Raw genomic sequence first — 23,594 nt, forward strand, 5'->3', positions numbered from 1 at the left:
ATTCACAGTGAATTCTGGCTAGGAACCCTTGTCCCGAGGTAGACTGTAGAGGTAGATTTTACCTATCCCCCTTCTTCCCCGATTCCGTCAACCGGTCCCCTTTGCTCTCCTCCTTTTTGCGCTCTCTGAACCCTCCACCAAACCAGCAGAACTTCTTCTTTCGATTCTACGCCGATTTTCTAGGCTCCTCGAGATTCGAGTCCTCTGCTGCATCAAGAATAGGAACTGAGGTATCAATTTGAGAAGGGGATACACACGTGCGGTGATTTAAAAGGTCTTTAAGGATAGGGAAATTATGGATGGAAAGGGAGATTTGATAAATAGGGGATAATTAAGGCCCAAGAGAATATGATATAAATTCTACTCTACCTAATGTTTATTTTAGTGACATTTTTTTTACCCATTGTCAGTTGACTGACTCGCGGATGTCCTGGAGAAATTTAAAAGTCCTCCCAATTTTTTTTGCCCTAATTTTTATTATTCTACATTATCATTAAGCATCTGGTTTATATTCCAACTTGTCATTTGTCATAATTTTCATTTTAGCAAATGAACTGTCTAATCATCTCAAAATTCGGGGATAGCAGACAAATATTTTTCATACGCTTAATCATTCCGGATAACAGCCTTTACCGAAATACAATTTACACAACTTTTACTTCTTCAAATAACCATTTTCCATAATTTCCATTCTTTATCTTTTTTATATCACCGAATTTCTGTTTTCATGAATGACCACTTGCCTTCATTTAAATTTTTCCAGACTACTATTAACCGTGATTTTCATTTTCCTGAATTACTTTATACTTAATCTTAATTTTTCCGAAATTCCACGTTTGCTCTAAATGTTATTTACCGAATAGACATCATTTTTATATTTCCGAATTTACATGTGTCATAATTTTCGCTTATCTAGATTACCATTCCAAATTATCGCAAATCTTAATCCGACAGAATTACGAATATGCTGTATAGTAATTTAAAAAATGGAAATTCAGGAAAAGAAAGAATATCGCAAACGGTCATTCATAAAAAAAATTCATCGAAAAAAAATAATATGGAAGAATTAAATTGAGGATAAATATTAATGCAGTAAAACAACGATTACGGCAACCAGTAATTCGGAAAAATTAAGATTATACCAAACATAAATTCGGAAAAATACAAATGAGGGTAAATGGTGATTGGAAAAACTTAAAATATCTCAAATCTGGAAAATTAATATTAGGAAAAATTGTAGTTCGAAATAATAAAAATAAGAGTGATTGTCAAAAAGTAAAACCTTTTAGATAATGAGATTTTTAAAACAAGAAGATTTCCAAATCGACTAAAGTTTTATCAATTAATGGCGACCCAAGAGAGCATGAAAATATTAAACTAAAGGATCAAGAAATGTATTTGTGACAAATGAAAATATTGAAAAAAATGTGAAAAAAATTTACAATTTTAGCCCGCATCATAAGTATTGTAAATAATTACTTTTGAGTTTTGTCCTCAAATAGCGATACCGCGTGACCAGGCAAAAAATTGCGGGACAAGGTTTGAAGTGATTTTTTAAATCCTTAGCAACAAGATATTGAACTCTACTTTTGATTTTTATCCTTTTTAGTTCAATTTAAGTGACATCTGTGAAGCTATCCAAAATTTTTAAACTTTACTCAATTGTCTTTAGTAATACTTTAGTGAGATGTTTTCAGGAAAAATTCCTTGATCAAAGAAAATGTGAAAAATAACTAGTTCGTGAATATAGAAATTAGGCGACATGAAAATTATTACAAACAGAAATGATGGCAAAGAGAAATTTAGGGAAATAAAAATCAGGGCAAATATTAATACAGAAAAATCATTTTTCATTCAAATGAATTTTCGGTAACATAGGTACTAGAAAAAGTAGGATTTGGAGAATATTCATGTGGCCAAAGTTTATTTTTCGTTTACTATTTTGAGAATAGTGTTTTACATAGTAGCTTCTTATGCATGAAAGATGTTCTTTGAAATGAAAGACGTTTAAATAAAAGAGATTTCTATGTGGTAATAAGCATGTCTGTTTCGAATACAAACTTTTTGTGGACTATAAACCCACAAATTAGGAGACCAGAGTTTATGAAAACAATAGACCTAACCGCAATGAAACATGTGCGAGTTAAAAGCATCAATAGCAGCATAATTTTCAAATTATCTGTTCGCCGCAATACCGAATGAACACCTATCCATGAACTATTCAACTTGCCAACACTTCCGGTTGGGACTTTCTCTCACGGTCATTCTCGCGCGACGAGTGTGTACGTTATAGAAAGCAAGCACATCACACGATTTATCCACGAGTGAAAAATGTTATTTCCATTTTAAAAATAAAAAATTTATCAAATCAGAGAGGTTTCTAATAGAATGGAAAATCTCTTTCTAGAAAGCTAGAACAAATAGAATAAGCATTCTAATATTGGAGATATTATTGTCAAGCTGGTGTGAATGGAATTGTGTTTTTCGTCGAGAGCAGAATTAAATGCCGTTTGTAGCAAGCGGGATATTTAACGAAACACTGTTTCCCTGTGTATCCATTTGGAAATGTAATTTACATGAATGCAAATTGCTAGCAAAGAGTTACGATCAGTCGAACGTTTAAACGGCATATGTCAGCACAGCTAATGCTAATGAGATACAAAATGTTTACGTAACCTTATAGGGTCCCGCGGAATCGATTCATTGCTCGACTACAGTTACCCTAGAATTGCAAACAGGAAAAAGAAAATCTACTCCACATTTTTTCTGATTTCCAGGGTCAACTTCTATAGTTTTCTGATCAAAATATTTATGACTTACTTTCAAGGTGCAATTGTTGTTGTGATTCACTGGAGGGTAGGGCAGATGTCCAGACAAGTGAGGGTGTGAATGACCCTGATGATGAGGCTGATCCCCCATCATGTTTCCAGGCCCATGATGGTGTCCATTGCTGCCCATGCCCTGACCACTCTGCAAGGACGTGTATGGGGCACCAGAGTCAGGTTGGTTACCATAAGGGGGTGAATGAGGACTTGGGTCCGGTGTAGTGGTAGTGCCATTGCCTCCGCCACCTCCACCCGTTGAGTATCCATGGTGAGGCCCACCAGGAGCGTGATGAGGACTCCCCGAAAGAGACGGGTGGTGGGTGTAGGGGTTCATACCAGCAGCTAAAGCGCTCGCCAGCTTGCCTGATGATCGGGTGAGCCTCGAGAGCCCACCGCTGACTGGTTTTGAAGAAAACGGACTTGTAGGCTTCTACTGCCCCGACTGAGTCGCGGGCCCCCCCTTCCACCGTTTTTGCAACTTTTTCTGAAACAAAAAATCAACATGGTCAGTTGTATAAACTAGAGCAGAACATGATTACAGTTTTATTTTTCAATACAGTAGACAAAAAGTGACTCAAGAAATGGATTTCAAGTACGGGACCTTCCGGGTCATCTTCCTGGTAAATATTCATCATTAACAAGATAAACAAAATTTTCCTTTCGGATCAGTCAATTTAACCTCCAGGGAGGTAACTACTTCCTACACCCATTCCGGGAGAATTGCAGCAAGGCAAGAAATTTCGTAGAATAATTCGTAAGGAACGGGGACTTTTTACGATCAGCCGAAGCAATTCGCGAAAGAGTTCGTCAGCCAAAGAAATATTTAAATTCAATCCGGATGCGAGGGCAGTAAAGCAGGACGAATCGAGGAGACGAAAGTACGACAGGCTAGAAGCAAAGAGCTAACTGAGACTTTCTGTCCAACCCTCCTTCCGGTTGTACCGCGAACAACGGATACGGTATAAGACGTATTCTAACCGGAGAGAAACGAGGGAGGCTCACCAGTAAAACCAGCGTTTTACGAGTATTGCATTCTGCTACTTTGCTTGCCAGCCCTTCGTTATCCGCTCTAATTAAGCATTCTATCGTTTTAATTATACACCTCTTCCACTTGGTTCCCAAATCCCGCGCATCCCACCACTTCAGGTGCAACTTTTCATTGAGCCTGCGCTCAGTCAAATTACATTTTCTAAATTAAAGTTTTTGACCCCTTCGAAGATTTGGAAAAAGTCTTACTTTCTATTGAGGCAACTTTCTCTTTAATTACTGGGATCCCACGCTTTGATCAAGAATCTAATTTTCTTTTTCTCCTTTAAGGAATGAGGGCTAATTTTGTTACGTATCGTCAGCTAGGCCTCACGCCTTTCAAGACTTAGGGTCATTAACAACTGAAATTGGTTTGGCTGATCGATCTGACCAATTGCACAGCTTCAGCGGAAACGATGCGTTCAGAGTCAGGGCCATTGTGCAGTCGAGCGAACAAAGCTCGCTCTAATTACTCGCCTTTATGATCTTTTCCGGCGTCCAATCAGATTTCCTCATTTCCCTGGGCCCTCTGGAAAGTAATCTCATTAACTCGCTACCGCTTCAACTGCCCTCCACTACCACTCTTGGCCACATCAGTCCTTCCACCCCCACCCTAAAACTTCCACTGGGTTTCTTCGTTCTACAACTCCTTATTCTCTTGTCCACCTCCGGCTTGCTGAGTTTTTTGTACAAGCGAAAAAGAGAAGGCAAGATTGTGGAATTTTATTTTGTCAAGGACATAATAAGAGTCCATAATAAGAGCAAAAATCGAGGATGAGAGAAAGAAAGAACTCAGTGAAGTGGAAACCAGTAATATTTCACCCACAGTTACGACGAGGGGATTAGAGCCCCTTCATCTAGGAAGTTAATAATGTTAATTAATCATTTTCGGCCTTTCCAAGTATCAAAAGAGGTTTCAATTCTACTTTATATTGTGTTCCCTTTCCCGCCTCTGCAGCAAATTTTACATCCTCATTTTCCTCTTTCAAAGTATAAGAATCCTTTAGTTTAGTTCCTACTAGAGACTAGAACATTTCTACAATTCTACTAGTATCAAGTGCATAACAAAGGTACCACCTGCCGCTTCCAATTACGTCTCGGGGCGTTATGCGTTAATTCCACCGTTAATTGTTTACCGTTAATTAGACTCGAATTAGAAAACATCCCAGAGAGGTTATTGCGAAATTTGGATTGAATAATTGAACTCTTGTGAAAAGACTTCTAATTAAATGGCTTCCTAAAGAATTAATCTGCTTCATCTTATGAATAATTTGCTTAACTTTTTTCAGAGTTTGTTTAGACTTCGAGGCACGCGATCAGGAGAAGCTGGCACACTCTTCGAAACCGATAGAGGATGATAAAAATATGATAACGTGGGTATATACCGGTAATTACTAGAATGATAATAATGACGAGAAACAGAACTGCGAGAATGAGGAGAACGATCAGGCACGATAGCGATAATTAATGATCACAATCGTACGAAAATGAAGACCGACAGCGACTACGATAACGAGCGGTCCAGTGATCTTATTAGCGATAAGTCGCGATAACGAGAACGCTGCGATATAGCGATAAAGATCAGGATGATCGTAAGTGTAGCGTAACGAAGGACTCACTCTACAAACGATTTATTGACTAATCGTATTTACTTACGAGCACATCGAGCCCCTTTGCCTAATAGAATCTTAATTTCGCTCATTTTTTCGTATTTAAATACAAATTGTGCAAAAAATAGAACAACTGTCTCCGAAAAAAAATTGTCAACTAGACACGATGAAACTTTAGCATTAGGGGGTCCACACTTCTACGCTTATGGGTAACATTACACACCTCTCGTTCTAAAACTACCAATCGTAGAAAATTTTTCTCTCAGAGATATTTTTCTAGATTATATGAAATCTATCAATATCTGGTTTATCATATCTACATATTACGCCTATAAAATCCAACATTCTAGTATCTTCGATTTAAAATCCATCTCCGAATTCAGAAAGGTGGAGCTAGTAGAAAGTTTTTTAACTCTGTTAATTTAAACGTAAATTAGCTTGCAGCATATTTACGTAATGTAGAAACGCGTGGTAATGATTTCACAAATTTCAATTAAAGTTTAATTAATGAACTGACATTAGAGCAAGCACAAGCACGCTAGGCCACGAGACCACTTCAATATTAAGACTCCACTGGATTAATATCTTTGAGCGTATCAGCAATCAGACTACACACCACGTACCACTAAACGAGTCTCACGAACCTGTTAAGCGCGAAACTTTCCAACCTAGTTTCACAAACTAAATTATTCTAATTCTAATCTTCAATAAAAACAACACGAATAAAAGCTAAAATAATTTAAAGTTTAGAAATAGAACTTAATTGAAAGATTTTAGTATTTTAACTTTTTTCCAACAGCAGATACCTGGATAATGACGAAATCATATAATTTCGCTGTGATTCCCCGAAGAAGCCCATAGGGATGTACGCCTTTTCATTTGAGGGCCCCCCATATTCGCATACCTCTAATAGGGGCCCGCCGCAACAAACAGGGCCCCTCGCATAATTACTATAATCGTTTTCACCAATAATTAGATTATGCCAGGCTTGTCTTGCAGTTCCTATTCTTCCCTCTCACTCTCGTTGGCTTTACCTCAACGCGCTTCTCCTGGAATGGTCATTATCTCGCCAAAGTTATCATTACCCAAGGGGCGCGCGCCGATTCTACAAATTTTTTTATCTTCTGCAGACTCCATCCTCTTTTCTCGCTTCGTGTTTCTTCCTATTCATGACCGGTAACACGAATAACGAAACCTCAAATTATCCAAAATTAATTTGATACAATTTTAACTTTGGCCAATTTGGACAGCGAACTGGCTTGAAGGACCCTTTAGAGTTTAGACATTATTATGCCTTCAAGGAAAAAGTTGACAGAAAAAAGGTTAGTTTATTTGCAATTCCTTCTAAAAAATATTCTCAACATGCAGATTATTAAGACTCCTATTTCATCATGGCCAATTTCTGCTCCAGAATTCGATCACACAATTTTCTCCGAACAGATCCTTTTGGAAGCTCAGACCCTATCATTATAAAGCCAACCCATAATCAAACACAGCACCTAAAATTGCACTCTTGAAATTTTCCTGTTTCCGATAAATCCCTTCTTTTGAAAAACTTTTTCTCCATTTTGAATGTGAGTTTACTACTTATTGATATACTTTCAGAACTTTTAGTTACACAAATGTAATATAAAATGACAGTTTTTTAATAATCGGTTACTGGGCTCTGAAAAGTCTGAAACCTCTTCTCGACGCGCACGTTTATTACGGAAAGCAAATCTTCTGGAGGGCGAGCGCCCAGAGAGAGGCGTTATTACAAGATACAAATGCTTTATTTTATTGTTGCCGGCCAGTTGCGCTGGAATGTCTGAACCATTCTCCCTGGAATATTATTGCGGAAGAGTGAGAGAGGGAGAGGTAAAGAGAGAGAAGGAAAGATGAAAGAGGGCCTGACTCTTGACCGTTCATACTCTTTACCCATTGCCTCCAAGTACATACCGGGCATTTTGTTGCAGGTACTATTTTACACCCCTCCCTTACAAGGGAAAGATAAAGAGAAGCTGAGCCGGTAATAGTAGAAGCAATTGCTGTGCTTTCCAGCCTTTTCTACGAACCTGATGGTTCCAATTTGCATTTTAGTGAACCACTCAAGTAAACGGATACAATATTCTATGGGGAAAATAATGTTATACAGAAGCTTTGATATTTTCTAGCAGATGGGTGGGCTATTGGATTGAGCGCTGAAAAGTGAAAAACTTTTTTCAAGACGGAAATCTTCTAGGATCGGTAGATTTGGCGAAAATGAGCTTTAAGGTTTCCATAGGCGTAACAAGTAGTAGCCCTCATCTGCAGACTTTTTCCGACTTCAATTGAACCTGTAATTTCTTCGAAAAAGTCATGTTTCTATGGCACCTATTTTCTACGCCTATGTGCAAACTCGTGTCACACTTCGTAACGATTGCCTGCAACAGATACGAACAGATAGAGCACGCGCGAGTTATAGTTGCCCCCAGAAAAGTGTATACTCAGGTGCATAGTTCACACAAGCACAGTACTCGTACAAGAAGATACGCCGCAATTTGCAAACACACCCGCACATCGGAATACACTCAGATCCTTAATACGTATTTAATTAAGTACGCTCGGATACGTTGAGATGCGAAACGAAAGGGTGAAATAGGAATAACATTGCCGTAGACTCAGCTCGCTAAACAACATCTTCTAGGACTGAAAATATCTCAGCAATAAGAATCCAGGCTCAATAAATCGAATTAAAAATGGAAGAGGACAAGCTTTGGGAAATGTATCACGCCATTGGAGGTAAGGTTTTATAGTGGATATCAGTATGGGCCTCCATAACTCTTGCCTTTCCTACACAGATGCAAGTCTCTTCTGTACCTACAGCGATGGAATTTCATCCACACCATACGACATAAATCTACTGCACATTAATGCCCCTACGAGGTGCTTCTACCGTCTGCTCTGGCGGCCTCTTAATGTGGTCACTAATGCATTTAACCTTCTTAATACGAATCTAATGAGTATCCGAGATCTGCTTTTTAAAAAAATGTTGTCCCTTTTACTTATCATAGTTGTGGGACTTTAGCTTGGCAGAGCACAAAATAATGATCTGGCTCAAAGGACCAGATTTTGTTTACCATCTAAATAGAGAACATTTGTAGCAAGAATGTTGCAGTATTGCCATATCGGGTTGTTAAAGTTCGACTGTAAAATTGCTGTTTGTATACTAAAGGACCGACGTGTATGTAGAAACGACTACGCGTGCGACCCGTATACGCGGGGTTCGACCCTTGACGGCCCCCATAAATATCCAACTCTGGCAGCTTGTTACTCCACACCATGCGAACTTTAAACCGACCACAACACTCAATATCCCCCGACCACTCATCGCGATATCCTCCTCCACTCTATTGCCGCACTGTCGAAAACTCCCCCTTGACCTCCCTCTACTTCACCCACTTGTCACTCTTTGGTCATCTTCAGTCATTGAGGCAGCCGAATCCAGTTTAGGTAACTCAATACATTGGAACTCAAAGTTTGGATATTGGAAAGAATGCCAGAGTTAATCTACAACTGGTTGAGTCAGCTGAGTGACTCAGTGATGAAAATGGTCACCGGTGGCGCGGACACTAATTGCGTTGGCAAGCAATATGTTGCACATCATTTTGAGATTTGGCAATGATATATCACATTTGTTCCACTAAAGCAACTCGGGACTCTAAAATGATTTATTGCATGGAGGTATTAAATTCAGAAATTAACATTAGAAGAGCGGCTCGAAGGACCTTTACACAGGACCGGCTTGAAGGACCGGTTAGAAGGAGCTAGAAATTCCCAGCATCTTCTTACTAGAGAGGTCTACGAAGTTTCTAGGATGGCTTAGAATCCCAGGGCTTTTGCTCCGGGACAGTTCGTTAATTTCGCCGTTGGTATCCGCACTGCGGAACAGGCCAAGAATTTCAAGCGTCGCGTCTATCGGTCAAGGTAAATGCGGCGCACATTAGAGACAGGTCGCTAAGAGGACTGGAGGAGCACGGGAGAAGGCTCTAATTGGTCGAAATTAGCAAGTTTAGTCATTAGAGGAGTTTCCGGCGATGCGGTGGCAGCGCAGGTCCACTTGACTCCACTTCCTGGGAAAGGAAGGACGGAAGGAAGGGTCCTCGACACACGTTACAACGTGCGGTTCGTCCGTGGTACCAACACCTAACCACCCAACGTTTGCGTACCTGTACCAATTCGAGCTTGCAATCTACCATTCAGTCGGTAATGCAGAGACTCTTCAGCGGCGCCCGAAGACCGCAAATAACTGTTTCCGCTCGCATCCTGCGGTTTACACCTCACTATTGCCAAGATATCAACACCTTAGAGAGTTGCAGTTAACCCTTTTAGAAATGAGGTTTCATTTGCAAAAATCATCAAGGTGGATAGAGGAAAAAAGATGTGTGTTGAGTTGAATTTCTTGGAAATCTTATTCCTCAAGAGAAATTATGATCCTTGGAAATATTCCTGGAGACTGAATATTGGAAGTCGGTAGCATTCGCTGCAGGAACCAAAATCGTAAATTTCACGAATATTGCATTGGAACATAAATAAATGAAAGCGACACGTGTTTTACGAGCCTATTAAAAGCGCAATGCTCCTCTCGTCCGCGGATCACGGAATTTTCGAAAATTAAACACATCCCTTTCAATTTCGCAAAGGGCCATAAAATAATGATTCCAATTTCGCGAGATCGTCCTCCTCTTTCTGGAAGATCTTATAGTTTCCCTTTTCCTCTCTCGTGGAAGATTCGGATTAAGCGACTAAGGAAATTCAATATCAGTAGCTGAGATGGGCACATAAAATTACTGACTGCCACTTTCTCTTAATTTGCGTAGTAAAGTGGGCCCCGCACTCCATCCACTTTACCCCCATTCCTTTTCTCATTTTTCCACCCCCGGTCGTTCGTTTTACATATCTACCGCCGTTTTCCTGTAAAACTAAGGAATTATGATTCGGTTATTGGCTTCCGCGCATTTTAGTGCGTAATTTTACGGAATTCGCTATTCACCCTCTCAGTCTGTGTTTCACTTCTACTCGGTCTCGCGTATATCCGACAACCCCCCCCCCCCCCCCCCCCACTGGCAGCTCAGGGTGAAATACGAGTCCGATATTATATTCAACAGCTCTGTCGTAAAACGACTATGCATCCGAAACGAAGCCACACTTACGTTAATTATAGAGAAAAACATAACGGCAGCGGCTACTACTTTTCATTCAATTCTGTTTAAGGCTCGTTATTTACCTGGAATATCGCTATCGTTTCTACCAGGGCCTGAAAATGGAGACGGAATAATTTATTGCAGGGTGGGGTCAAAAAGTTGGGACCAACCTCATTATGTTTGAAGCTATGAGATTTCATTTACTTCAGGCTTTATTAAATCGAAAACTCGGCGTCGACCTACAAACATAAACCCTAATGATAACTGTCCTCTAGTGCAGCGATTCCCAAACTAGTGCCGACGGTCGGCGGCACGAACGCGGTCGGGCCCAGCACCTCGGCAGCCCCCCCCCCCCTCCATGAGGACCCTTTTATTGTCATGAGATTGAAGGCTGTTTCAATAACTAAAATCCTAAAGACATGGCTCAATTCAATTCTAATTATCTGAATCATTTTCCTGATATAATTTTAAGATAATGAAAAAAAAAGTTGATGAAAATCGGTTAACATTTCGAGTAATTAAGCATATCTTTAAGTACAAGCAAAATTACAAGAACTGTCAACTGACATTGAAGATATTAACCGATTTTCATCAACTTTCTTTTCATTTGCTTAAAATCAGATTATGAAATTAATTCAACTTATTAAAATTTAATTTATTAACATTTTAACACATTTTAATTTTTCTCAACCGGTTCTAATTCTCTCACGCGAAGCATGCAACCTCCCGCATGACCCACAGTAAAGTAACCCCCCCTTGGGTTCTAGTAGTTTGGGAATCGCTGCTCTAGTGGCCCACTACTGACGCGGTTACGAGACTAGTATTGGTACTCGTACCGGAGAAGAGTAAAAATTAGAAAATTACCCGAACTCAAGTCTATAGCCGGGGGGTAATTGTATCACGGTGGTCGTTAAGTCAAAATTGAAAATACTAATTCTGACCCCCGCAGGGTGCTTTTACAGCACAGTTTCGAGTAGCGCTGCGAAATCGCTATGCAATTTTCTTTCCGCGGTCTTCCGACGCGTTTCTCTCTCCCGGGAGTGAGTGCGGCCACATGATTGGTCGTAAACGCCAAAAATATGCGCCGATTGGCCGAACGGCCGAGTTTATGGGTGAGCCGCGGTATGCCAACCCGGTTTTATAGTTAATTTTTGCAATTTTGTAATTGCCTCGCCATTGCCCCGCTCCTGCTTTTCCCTCCAGAGTTCATACGATCCCACGCCGCACGAACAAGCAAGGTTGTTTCCTTCCCCGAACGAAACAATAGCTCATCCGCAAGTTTCTTAGTCGCATTCTTTACGCTGCGTCGTGAGGCATTTGTTTTTAATTTTTTTTGCCAGATAAACAAATAATATCGAATGACAACTTTTTTTTACTAGACATAAGTGGTAAGATGACTGGGAGGATGAAGAGAAAAAAAAACAAATGCATATGTGGCTTCAAATACCCACACAGAGCTTTTATATATAACTTGCTTATAAAATTAACAAATAATATCGATTTTTTTCATATTTTCACATTTTCATAAATTATCTCCTTGTCAATTAAAGCTAGCAATTTTAGTGTCGAAATAATATACCTATTTACAAACGAAGGGTCCATTATGTTTACTTAGGTAATAATCAACAACAAATTAATTTTCAAGAAAATGTCAAATTTGCAATCAAAGAAATAAATGTTCAACTATATTGATGAGTTTTGCAAGCAACAACAATAAACGAATTTACAACCGAAGAGATGAATTTTTTACTAAAATTATAAATCATCAACATATAAATGATATTTTAATAAAGTGGTTCAACCGGCAAGCAATTAGTTCAATTTTTAACAAAAAATATGAATTTTCAGCGTATAATATTATAGTAGATATTTTTAAAAAACTTTAATAATTTTAAATAAAAAACCGTTGAAGTCAACCAAAAACGACGAATCAAAAAAAAGTTGAATTCTCTAACATGTTTCGGACATGGCTTGCAGTGACCTTGATCCTGAATCAGAGGAATTCAAACGTGGAGACAGGGCCGCGTGAATCACTTCTGTTGGATTTGGACGCCTGACACAACCTGATGTAACTGACGCGCTGAGCGTGCGGCCCTCGAGCAATTTGTCACTTTTGGCTGAGCAACGCCTCCCTTTTTTGCCCCGTGGGCACCTCTCATTACGAAACTGCGGAGGCTATTAGTTATAGAAATATCGTAAACTGGGATTTGTTTAATCGGGAGTTGAATGCACTACTTTGATCAATAAAATCTTATAAATGGGAAAAATAATTTCGAATCAAATTTCAAATTTTCAAATTTATTTTCCTTTATTGTTATTTAAAGTGTTTATTACAGAAATTCCCTGACTTCCCCTGAACAATAAAATTCCCTGACTTTTCGCGGATTTCCAGGTTTTCCCTGACCTACTACCACCCTGTTTTTAATCCAATTAAGAATGATATATTATAGAACGTTTTTTCCCTCTCCTGAAACTTGGACAAATGTGTATGCATGCGAACAAATTCGTACGTATCTGTGCATATTCGTGCAAAATGTGATAAGGCGGTGTTTCGGGTCGAAGGTATAGGCAAGACATCAGCTGCTGTTCGAGAACCTTAATCATTCTATTAAACAGCCGCGCACTTATTGTCACGATCGCACACGCGTTTGCGTGAACGACTGCATGTGTGCGCGCGCAACCTATTATAAGCTTATTGTCCGAGGGTGGAAAGTGGTAGAGGGGTAGGAACTAGGAACGTTGTTTAGCGCGGCCGGGCCGGCTTCCGCATTGATATCGCACGCGAGAATCGGACGATCGATTTTTCCATCAAGCAATCGCTTTTTTTAGCATCCCTATTACTTAAACCAACCCGTTTCGCACGACAGGTATTAAAATTAATTTATGGGCCAAAAGTCTATTAAGAATTCAATCACTTTTGATAACTCTGTTGTTCCTTTATTGTAGTATATTTGTAAAACGCAAAATTTAATTTTCAAAATTCCCTGACTTTTCCCTTACTAATTTTTTATGACCTTTTGGATACTGAATTATTACGCGAGAAAGATCAAATTAAAATTCCGATTACTTAGAAATTTTGAACTTCAAATTCAACTCACGGCAGGAGGTAGGAAAATGAATTTATTATTTTGATATTTTACAAAAGTGATCATTAATATTGTACCCGTAAAGATTTTGCAATGTTTAATGGCTCAAATTAAGGGTAAAATTCTGAAGATCACTTTAGTACAACATAAAATCTCTTGCTATAAGTTGAAGTGTATAAAATTCCTGAAACGTCGGAATTTCATGTTTATTTTCCTCAAATGATAATTCAACATCTACAAAGCCAAAATACTTTACCTCCAGCTTATAAGCACAGAATTTAATGAGTGGTCCGATACTATCCGTCGGTAGTGTAGAATCGTTTATGAATGAAATAAATTGTATTGAAATTTATGAATTTAAATTTATTATTGTCAGGTCTGCCCCAAGGTAATTAATTTTTTAGGTCAAAGTGTGACTTTTGAATTCAAGACAATTCGATGAAAAAGAATCCCAAGTGAATTTGATAGAATCAATTGAAAAATCAATTGAATTTAGTAGAGTTGAGTGAATGAAAAAGAATTAAAAAACTAAAGAGAATTCAAAAGGATTGATGACAAATTAATAAGAATTTAGTGTCAATTCAATATTGGGGATAAATTCTTTAAAAACCATTAAAATATAATGAAATCCCGTGAAATTCTATGGAATCTATTTTTTTTTTTAATCCTTTGGAGTCTTATAAAATATTTTACAACCTTACAAGCTCTGTAAAATTGTTCCATATCTTCCGAAATTTTATGCAATTCTTTTAAAACGCATGAAAATTAGTTGAAAACACTTAAAATCCTCGGAAATCTTTTGAAAGTTTAATATCTCTATGCCTTAGAATCGTTAAGAACACCCTTGAAATATTAAAAACCTTTGCCATCCCTTTAAATTATTAAATTCAATTAAAATTCCATCAAACCTTTTAAAATTCTCTAAAAAAATTTCAAATACTTAGAAATCTTTTGAAATTTTTTTGTGATAATTGGAAATGCTTTAAAATATATAAAATCTTTTAAAACCCTATTAAATTTTTGAAATCAATTGAAAATTCCGAAGAATCCTTCTAAATACCCTAAATCATTTAAAACCCTTTAAAATCTCTTGGAATTCCCTTGAACCAGGGGCGGACCCAGATAAATATTTCGGGGGGGCTAAACATATATACGTATATCTCATACATAGCTTAGCGGAATCGGCCTTTAATACGAAAGGCCAAAAGTTGAGGAGAAGAGGGGTTTGAACCCCCTAAACACCTCCCCTGGATCCGCCACTGCCTTAAACCTTTTAAAAGCTCTTCAAAAATCCCCGACATTAAAATGAAAAACCTTAAAATATTTAAAATACTTGGAAATCCTTTCAAACTTTTAAAAGTTCATGAGAATTCCTTGGAGTTTTCTAAAATACCCTACAGCAAAATTTTCAAATTCCCTTGGAAAAACTTAAGATTATGGAAACATAATTTAAAATACCCTAAGATATTTTAAATCTTTTTAAATCCCTTGAACTTTTTTTAAACTCTTAAACATTAATTTGCATGTTTTAAAATACCCTAAAATCTTTGAAATTTTCGAAATTAATCAAATTATTCAAATTATTAAAAACAAATGAAAATTCCTTGAAATTCAACGAAAACCTTCAATGCTTTTGAATAAATTCTTGGAAATCCATTAGAATTATATAAAATTCTGTGAAATTATATTAAATCTGATATTATTTTCTGAAGTCTTGGATAATATATCAAGATACCCTGGGAACTTTTTAAATCCCTTACAATTATTGAAATCCTCGGAAATCTGATAAGCTCCCTTGGAATATTTTAAAATATTCATCATTCATAAAGTCTGATAAAATCGTTCCATATCTTTCGAAATTTCTTGAAATTTGTTTAAACTCTTGCAAATTTATTTAAGGTTTTAAAAATACCGTAAAACCTTTAAAATCCTTTGCAGCAATGCTTGCAAATTATTGAAATATACTCAAAATTTCTTGAAAGCTTTTTAAAATACCATGAAATATTTCGAAAGAATTCAAGAAAATTCAGAAATAGGTATAGAACTGAATTCAATAGTGATTAATCCATGAATCAATTTATTGAATATTCTTGATAGTCATTTAAAAAGTACTTTTTACAGAAATTCCCTGACTTTTGCCACTTATTTCAAAATGCCTGACTTTCCCTGACTAATGAAGCTGGTTATAAAAATATTAGTCTAAAATCAACAAGATCATTTCAATACCCAAAAATCAAAACTTCTAGCTTCCGCATCACCTCTAACCAGGGCCCAATAAAGCAACAAGGGTTCCCCTCATTTCCCCAGGAAAATCCGCCATTCGAATTTATGGTTCCAGAATATTCTCCACAAAACACGGCACGTAAAACGTATCCGCGTACGAAATTGAAGTTGCCGAACCGTGGGTGGCTGGCAAGAGAAAAGGGGCAAGTGAAGTTAGGGTTGGCAGGGGGGGGGGGTTGGCGTAATACGAAAACCATAGAATTCGCAATATCTCGGTGACGCGTTTTCGCCACCGTGTAGGTACGTATGTCTTTCGGCGTGTACGTGCCAGCACAGTGCCAGCAGTGTGCCGGCAGAAAAGGGGGGTTGTCGTGTGTGTCACTACTATCAGTTTATCAGATGCTGAAGGGGGTCCTGTAACAGCTGTTGCCCCGCGGTATGGTAATTTTAAACAGAGTCAGAGAGAGAAAGATGCTTATTCGAATGGAGAGAAAATCGGTAAGAGGGAAAGACGGAGTGAGAAGGGGGAGGGGAAAGAAGGCAATATGAAGAGAGTGAGAAAGAGAGAGAAGGAGCTTGGGGCTTCCAGAGACCAGCCTGGCCAATATCTGTCAAACACATATTTTTCAGATTTATTTCGACCTCCACGCGACACCCGGATCAAATCCAATTTCATTCTCGCGTTCTGATATTCCCTTCTTCGAGCGCGCCTTTTTTATTCTAGAAAAGTCCAATTTAAATATTTTTTTGTTTAAGACACTCTATATGAAAATATTTGAAGGTACTCGCTAAAATTCAACTGGTTAATTTGCAATGTGACGACAAGGGACGTTAGAGATCCTTAAGAACTTGGAGCGACTTGATCACCCCCCCTCACCCCCCACCCGCTCAAACGTTGTTACTCATCCTCCAAAACTACCGCCCCTTATTTTCTCTCTTCGTCCTAATGAGAGCAGACGCGGCCTTTTCACGAAGTGCAATCCACCGTGACGAGCTTCTTATTCACTCGCGGTTCCAACATTTGTTGGTTCTCAGCTTACTGATGCGTATTTACTGACACATTTGAACATTCCCGCGTAGATGAAGCATTCGAGAGCGACGGGATATAATCGCAAAGCTATATGCATTTATTGATATCACGAAAGATTGAGGTGGCGAAAATTTGAACGAAAAAAATATTCCAATTTCAGGACAACATTGACTTCAGGTTCAATAAAAATAATGATTAGAAAATCTAACTTTCAGGAATCCAAAGAGGATAAAGAAAGTTGGCCCCGGACTCAGTTAAGAGATTAAAAATAGTGCAAGTAGTGTCACAAATTAGAAAAAAGTGTGTTCAACTAGTGTCAGAAAATTTGCCATGTACTCCGTAAAGCTCTTCACCTGGGTTATTCTTTAGAGAGATTGATTAACGACGTGGATTCCCGAATAAAAATTCTTCGACTTGAGTTAGACTTGAATCGCCCCCAATCAAGACATGCTGAAGTCGAAAAAGTCGACTTGAGCGTGCCTCAGTTTTGAGACGGAGCCAGACTTCAATTTATGTCTTGAAGACAAGTTTCTATGTCATAGAGACATAAATTTATCTCTTGAGTCGAATTTTTATGACTCCAACACGTGCGGTTTATAATTTCGAGTATATACCTGCCCTAACAAAAAGGGTAATTCTAACAGTCATAAAAGCTAATCTTTGTTAATGGTTAAACGGGCGATTTACATTTCATCGCGGTGTACCTGCTCGTCTTACCCTCTCCACTCGACTTCTCCTCACGTCCCTGACTGAACGAGATTGCTGTGTCGGGGTTTGCCAGTGGGGGGCCCCTTTATCCTAATGAGGCATAAAATGCGATACATAAAAATATTATAGTTATTAGTTATGCAATCAGCAAATTAAAAATATTATATTCAGAATCTATGAGTTTTTGCGATTCTAACGATATGTAACTTGCAATTAAAATATTAAACTTAGATTAAGTTATGGCAGATATTAGTTTGTTTGGACCCTGAATAGATAGCATTATGGAATTTTCCGTAGAATAGTTGAAAATGCATCAGTTTATTTGGTAGAAAATTCGCCTGTTGACAATTTAAAATTCATCCCGTGGAAGTAATGCTCTTATATTTTCCATATTATAATCTACTATGATAAGTATATTCATTTTAATTCTATTCCCTAGAAAGTAAAGTTTAATTCCCTTTTAATCAATTGCCCTCGTGTTGCCCTTGCGTTTTTCAAAATCATTTCTTTTCAAGCCCTAGTTCTGTTCGATTCCCCAAGAATCGACCATCATTTTTAATATTATAAAATTATTGTGTGTTTCTATATGTGTATGTGTAAACTAAATAACTTATATTGTGTACTGTTTTGATAAGGATTCGTCTTTCTGGTTCAAAAATTCAAGTACTTGGTTTCAAGTATAATATTCTTCTAGGCAGTTGGGTAAAAATGCGTGTATTCTATTAAATTGTCAAAAGGCGAATTTTCTACCAAATAAACTAATGCATTTTCAACTATTCTACGAAAAATTCCATAATGCTATTTATTTAGGGTCAAAACAAACTAATATCTGCCATAACTTAGTCTAATTTCAATATTTTAATTTCCAGCTACGAACCGTTGGAATCGCAAAAAAACATATATTCCGAATATAATATTTTGAAGTTTTTGATTGCAAAACTATAATATTTTTACGTATTGCATTTTATGCCTCATTAGGACAAAGGGGCCCCCGCTGGCAAAGCCCGGTTCAGCAATCTCGCTCAGTCAGGGACGTGAGGAGAAGTCGAGTGGAGAGGGTAAGACGAGCAGGTACACCGCGATGAAATGGATACTGCCCGGTTAAACAATCTTGTATACTTTTATACATTACTGAGGCATGCTCAATTAACTTATTTAGGGATTGTTATTTGTATTATATTTCATTGACGATGATACCGAAAATGTTGTTTGTTTTTACGTATTTCTAGCAGCTTAGGAGATCCTTCTAGAAAGTTACAATTTTTATTTTTTTGAAGAAAACATTTAAGGGTTATAATCGTTCAGACCCACCGATCCTGAATTTTTCAATTAAAAATAACTAATTTAATAATTACAAATTTTTCTTTCATCAAGTTTAATCTCATTTATGAGCCGAAAAATGTTCGATAATCTCAGTCAAGACAAGACTCGTCTTGAGTCAAATAAACGTCGTCTTAGCCAAGACAAGGCTCGTCTTAAGACAACTAAACGTTGTTTTACCTGTCGTGGCCATAAAAGTAAGACGAAGGCCTATGTCTAAACTCAGTTTTGAGGCGCCGCCAGACATCGATGTCTTGGAGATGAACTCAAGACATAATCAAGTCGAACTCAAGTCGAAGCATTTTCACTCGGGTTGGAGCAGTGTTGCACAACGAGCGAATTCATCTTTCATTGGTTAAACATTTTATTATTTGGTTAAGAATTGGATTATTTTGTTGAAAATTCGACTTGTTGATTTGTGAATTCACCTCTTTCTGTAAAAAAAAATAACCTCTTTTGTTAAAAATGCAGCTGTGGAGTTAAAGATTATTCTGTTTCGTTTGAAAATTCGTATTTTTGGCTTGAAATTTCAACCATTTGGTAGAAAATTTATTTATTTGGTTAAAAATGTATGTATTTTGTTGGAATTCGACCTTTGGTAGCATCGTCAATATTCTTTTTTGGAACAAGGAATATTCAGAATTTGACGAACTATGAGTTGAAACAGGGATTTTTTGTAAATTCCCTAATTATAAATTTCAAAATAAATGAAAAATTCTTTTCCAAAATTGCCGCTCCATATATCAAATTAAAATTCTTTACGGAACCTCCCTGTCCCGAAGTAAAAATTACAAACTTTAACGAAATTTTCTTTTCCAAAGTAAAAATTATAATTCTGTAAGTGAATTTCCTATCCCAACTGTTAAAATTATATATCTTTACTCAAACTTTCTGTGCCAAAGTAAACATTATAATTCTTCACTGCAATTGTCATTCCCAAACTCAAAATTATATTTTTTATATTCCCTATGTGTATACAAGTAACAATGAGAGTGTAAGTTCCTTTTTCCAAAAAGTTGCAAGAAACGAAGTTTTAATTTGTGATGAATTCTTACTTTGAAGAGGGTTCTTTTTTAAATTCCTTTTTTATGAAGTGAAACAAAATTTCTTTCCCAAAATTCCCGTTCCATTTCAAAAAATCCCTGTTACAAGTCAAATTATAATTCTTTGCGAAAACTCCGTGTCCTAAAATGTAAATTATCATTCTTACTATAATACAATTTCCTGTTCAAATGTCCAAATTATAATTCTGTACGTGAGTTCTCTATCCCAATTGTCAAAATTATATTTCTTCACAAAAATTCCCTGCCTTAAACTCAAAATTATAATTCTTCGCTCAAATTGCCTGTCCTAAAGTAAAAATAGTAATTCTTCATGGAAATTTCGTCTACCAAACTCAAAAATATATTTCTTCACTGAAATTCATGTCCCAGATTAAAATTATAATTCTGTTCGAAAATTCCCTGCTCAAACTCAGAATAATTGTAATTCTTCAAGTGATTTTTCTTATATTTTCCTCATTTATTCCCTGTCCTAAATCATATTTCAGATCTTTTAAAAAATTCCCTGCCGTAAAATCAAAACTATAGTTCTCTTCTGAAGTCCCCTGTAACAAATTTAAATTTTAATTCTTTTAGAAAATTTAATTTTCCAATTTAGAATTAGTATAGAGGAGAGTATTCGAATATGGGATATTCTCATAATATGAGAAAGCGGGGTATCAGCTAAACTAAGAGAACCATTCTGTTGGTTCTATCACTAACTTTTAGCCCACAAAGAAAGAGTAATTTCATGTATAATCCATTTTTCATTGGGCTTCTAAAGATTATAGGCGAACTTTTTGTGAAATCGATGGTCGAGTTCTTGGAAGGGAATTCTTTAAACCCTATTTATTATTCATTAAATATGTATTTAGCAGTAAAGTTTTCCTGGAGTGATGGGGATTGAATAACTAAGTAGGAAAATATCGATAGTGTTGAAATTTTTCATTGTACATGTCAGACATAGTAAGTGCATAGTTGCACGGTGTGGTTCTCATAATATGAGATACCTGTGGTTTTTATAACACTGTGGCTGCGCGGGGGAAATTGGTTACAAAAGTGTTTGTGACTACTGCAAAAACTAGATATATCTAAATAGCAGTAAATTTATACTTCGAGAACATAGAATAAAGGTTTTCATTAAAAATAATACTTTATTTTGCATTTTAGTAGCTATTTCCTAGGGTATCTCATATTATGAGAATAGTTTGAAGAGTTTTGAAAAAGCACTTTTTTACATTTTTTGTATTTTCAGCATAAAAAAGAATGTTAATACAATTTTTTTCAGCTCCTTATGGCAAACTAAATTTCCTTTAAAATGACCTATATTACTTTTAAATTCAGTCCATGGAATTCCGACAATCACGTCAAACAGAGTTGGTATCTCATATTTGGGTACTCTCCTCTAATTCATTCGGAAAATTCCCTATTCCAACAGAGAATTGTGCTTTTTTTCATGATTGCCCTTTCTTGATTTTTAAATACGACTGTCAGTTTTATTTTCAAAAATTGCACAAAACAGTGAAACAATGCTGATTTGCAGAAGAAACTACTGATTGCGAGGAAGTCGATCAATTGAGGACCCCCGCATTATCATTTTCTGGCGCACAGTAATCGGAATAGCAGAAAAATCTTGCCAAAGTGAAGAAAATCAATTTTTTGCATAAAACCATTTACGGCATGCTATAAACAATTAATCTCTGAGTCAAATGCAGAGTTCTGATTGGTCTTTTCCTTACGCGCATGGGCTAGGGCGTAAAAGACGTCTCGTAACATCAAATTATAGCTCGGTTGCAAGTGACGTGAAAATAAGTTGAAATACAAAGTCAACGACCTGGTGATTGATAAAATTAAAAAAGTTTGTTTTGTTTTTGACAATTTTGACTTCAAATTCGAATTCCTTGACCGCGAAAACCCCCTGACTACTACGTTTCCTGAACGTAACGTCAGTTGTTCAAAATTTGGTCCGCCTTTTTGTTTTTGACCATTGTGACGTCAAATTCGAAATCCTTGCCCCACCAATATAAGGGTACTGAGTTACAAGAAATTTTGCTGACTATTTGAATTTTGGCCAACTTTTTCGGGCGTTTCCGACCACGGTGGGCGGTCAGAGTGGAGAGGCCTCTTACCGCCTGAATTTCAGCGACGTTTAGCCCCCTTCCCCTTCACCTTAATATCAAGGCACCGGAAAGTTATAACCAGTTCCTTTGATTTGGGCCCTCAATTGTAAAACAATTGAAAAAACTCTTTCCTTAGATTTAAAATTAAAAAAAAAAAAATAATAATAATCCATGATTAGGTATGTTAAGCTGACGTAACCACATCTTCGAATGGAGTTGGAACCTATCTCATAATTAAGTGCTAATTTATTGCTAATTTAATGATCTATTGCCAAATGTTATGCTGCATTATGTTTTTTTTGACCAGGGGTTACGCTAGCTTAACGTTAAGTTGGCAGAACCCCGAGTGAAATAAATGTTAAATCGAGTTCTGGCATATCACATAATTAAGGGCTCATTTGATGCTCATTTAATAAGCCCATTGCCAAATTTAATGCTCCAATATTTAAAAAAAACGGGGGTTACGCTAGCTTAATGTTAAGCTGACGGAAGCCCATGTGAAATTAACGTTGAATCGAATTTTATCCTATCGCATAATTAAAGGCTCATTTAATGCTCTACAAAAACCACCAAAAATTATTTTCCAAAAGCCACCCCTAATACTGAAAAGCCACCCTTAATATAAATTATGCACAAATTTTAAATCTGACCATACTATAATGAAGGGCTCATTTAATACCACATTGCCAAATTTAATGCTTCAATATTTTTTTTCTAAACCGGGGATTACGCTAGCTTAACGTTAAGTTGAGGGAACCCCCGGGTTTTTTTTTAATAGTGGAGCATTAAATTTGACAATGGGGCATTAAATGAGCATTAAATAAGCCCTTAATTATGAAGTAGTTTTTAACTCGATTCGAAGATGTGGTTACGTCAACTTAACATACCTTCCATGATTGAGAAGGGAGAGAAATAAAAAAAAGGGCGTCTAGTCTAGAAAATATGGTACAAGAGATTTGAGAGAAAAAAAGGCGTCCTGCGGTCATCGAGTTATACGTCCGGCGAACCAAATATATTTCCGGTCAGATTACCACCGAGTTTCAAGTACTTTCCGAGTTTTCGAGATAACGATGCTCGCCCTCCTTCGTTATAATGCGAAGGAAAGAATCTCTCTTGTGATTTCACGGACGTGGAACAATTATTTCCGTTGCTAATTTTATATTTCATTCTTTTTAGGATTTCGTAGCCCCGGGCAGAAATCCTTATAATTTCGGTCGGATGTCCGTTCGTCCGTCGTACTTCTTTCTAAGAAGGGGTAATCATGGCGGGGGGAGAGCATCGATGGGAGAAATGAGAAAACATAAGGAGGAACGCAGGGGGTTGTGGTGAGGGATAACTAGAGAAGGAGGTGTAGACGAAATTAGGGAGGGAAAGTAGAAGAAGTGAGTACAAGGGAGGCAAATTAAAGGATATTATTAGAAATGTGAGTGAAGAAGAGGAGGGG

The 23,594-nt window shown here is 37.1% G+C and overlaps 1 protein-coding gene across 1 annotated transcript in view; it reads right to left on the reverse strand.

Moving 5' to 3' along the window:
- Window positions 1–23,594, reverse strand: part of LOC117172192 (LIM/homeobox protein Lhx9-like) — a 147,336-nt gene that overhangs the window by 52,906 nt on the left and 70,836 nt on the right. Inside the window, exon 2 of the mRNA XM_033360037.1 lies at window positions 2,821–3,309. Within this exon, the coding sequence (XP_033215928.1) occupies window positions 2,821–3,159 (339 nt within the window). The 5' untranslated portion in view covers window positions 3,160–3,309. The remainder of the gene's footprint in view (window positions 1–2,820; window positions 3,310–23,594) is intronic.

Source organism: Belonocnema kinseyi, chromosome 1 (genome assembly GCF_010883055.1).
Source record: "Belonocnema kinseyi isolate 2016_QV_RU_SX_M_011 chromosome 1, B_treatae_v1, whole genome shotgun sequence".
Taxonomy (NCBI): Eukaryota; Metazoa; Arthropoda; class Insecta; order Hymenoptera; family Cynipidae; genus Belonocnema; species Belonocnema kinseyi.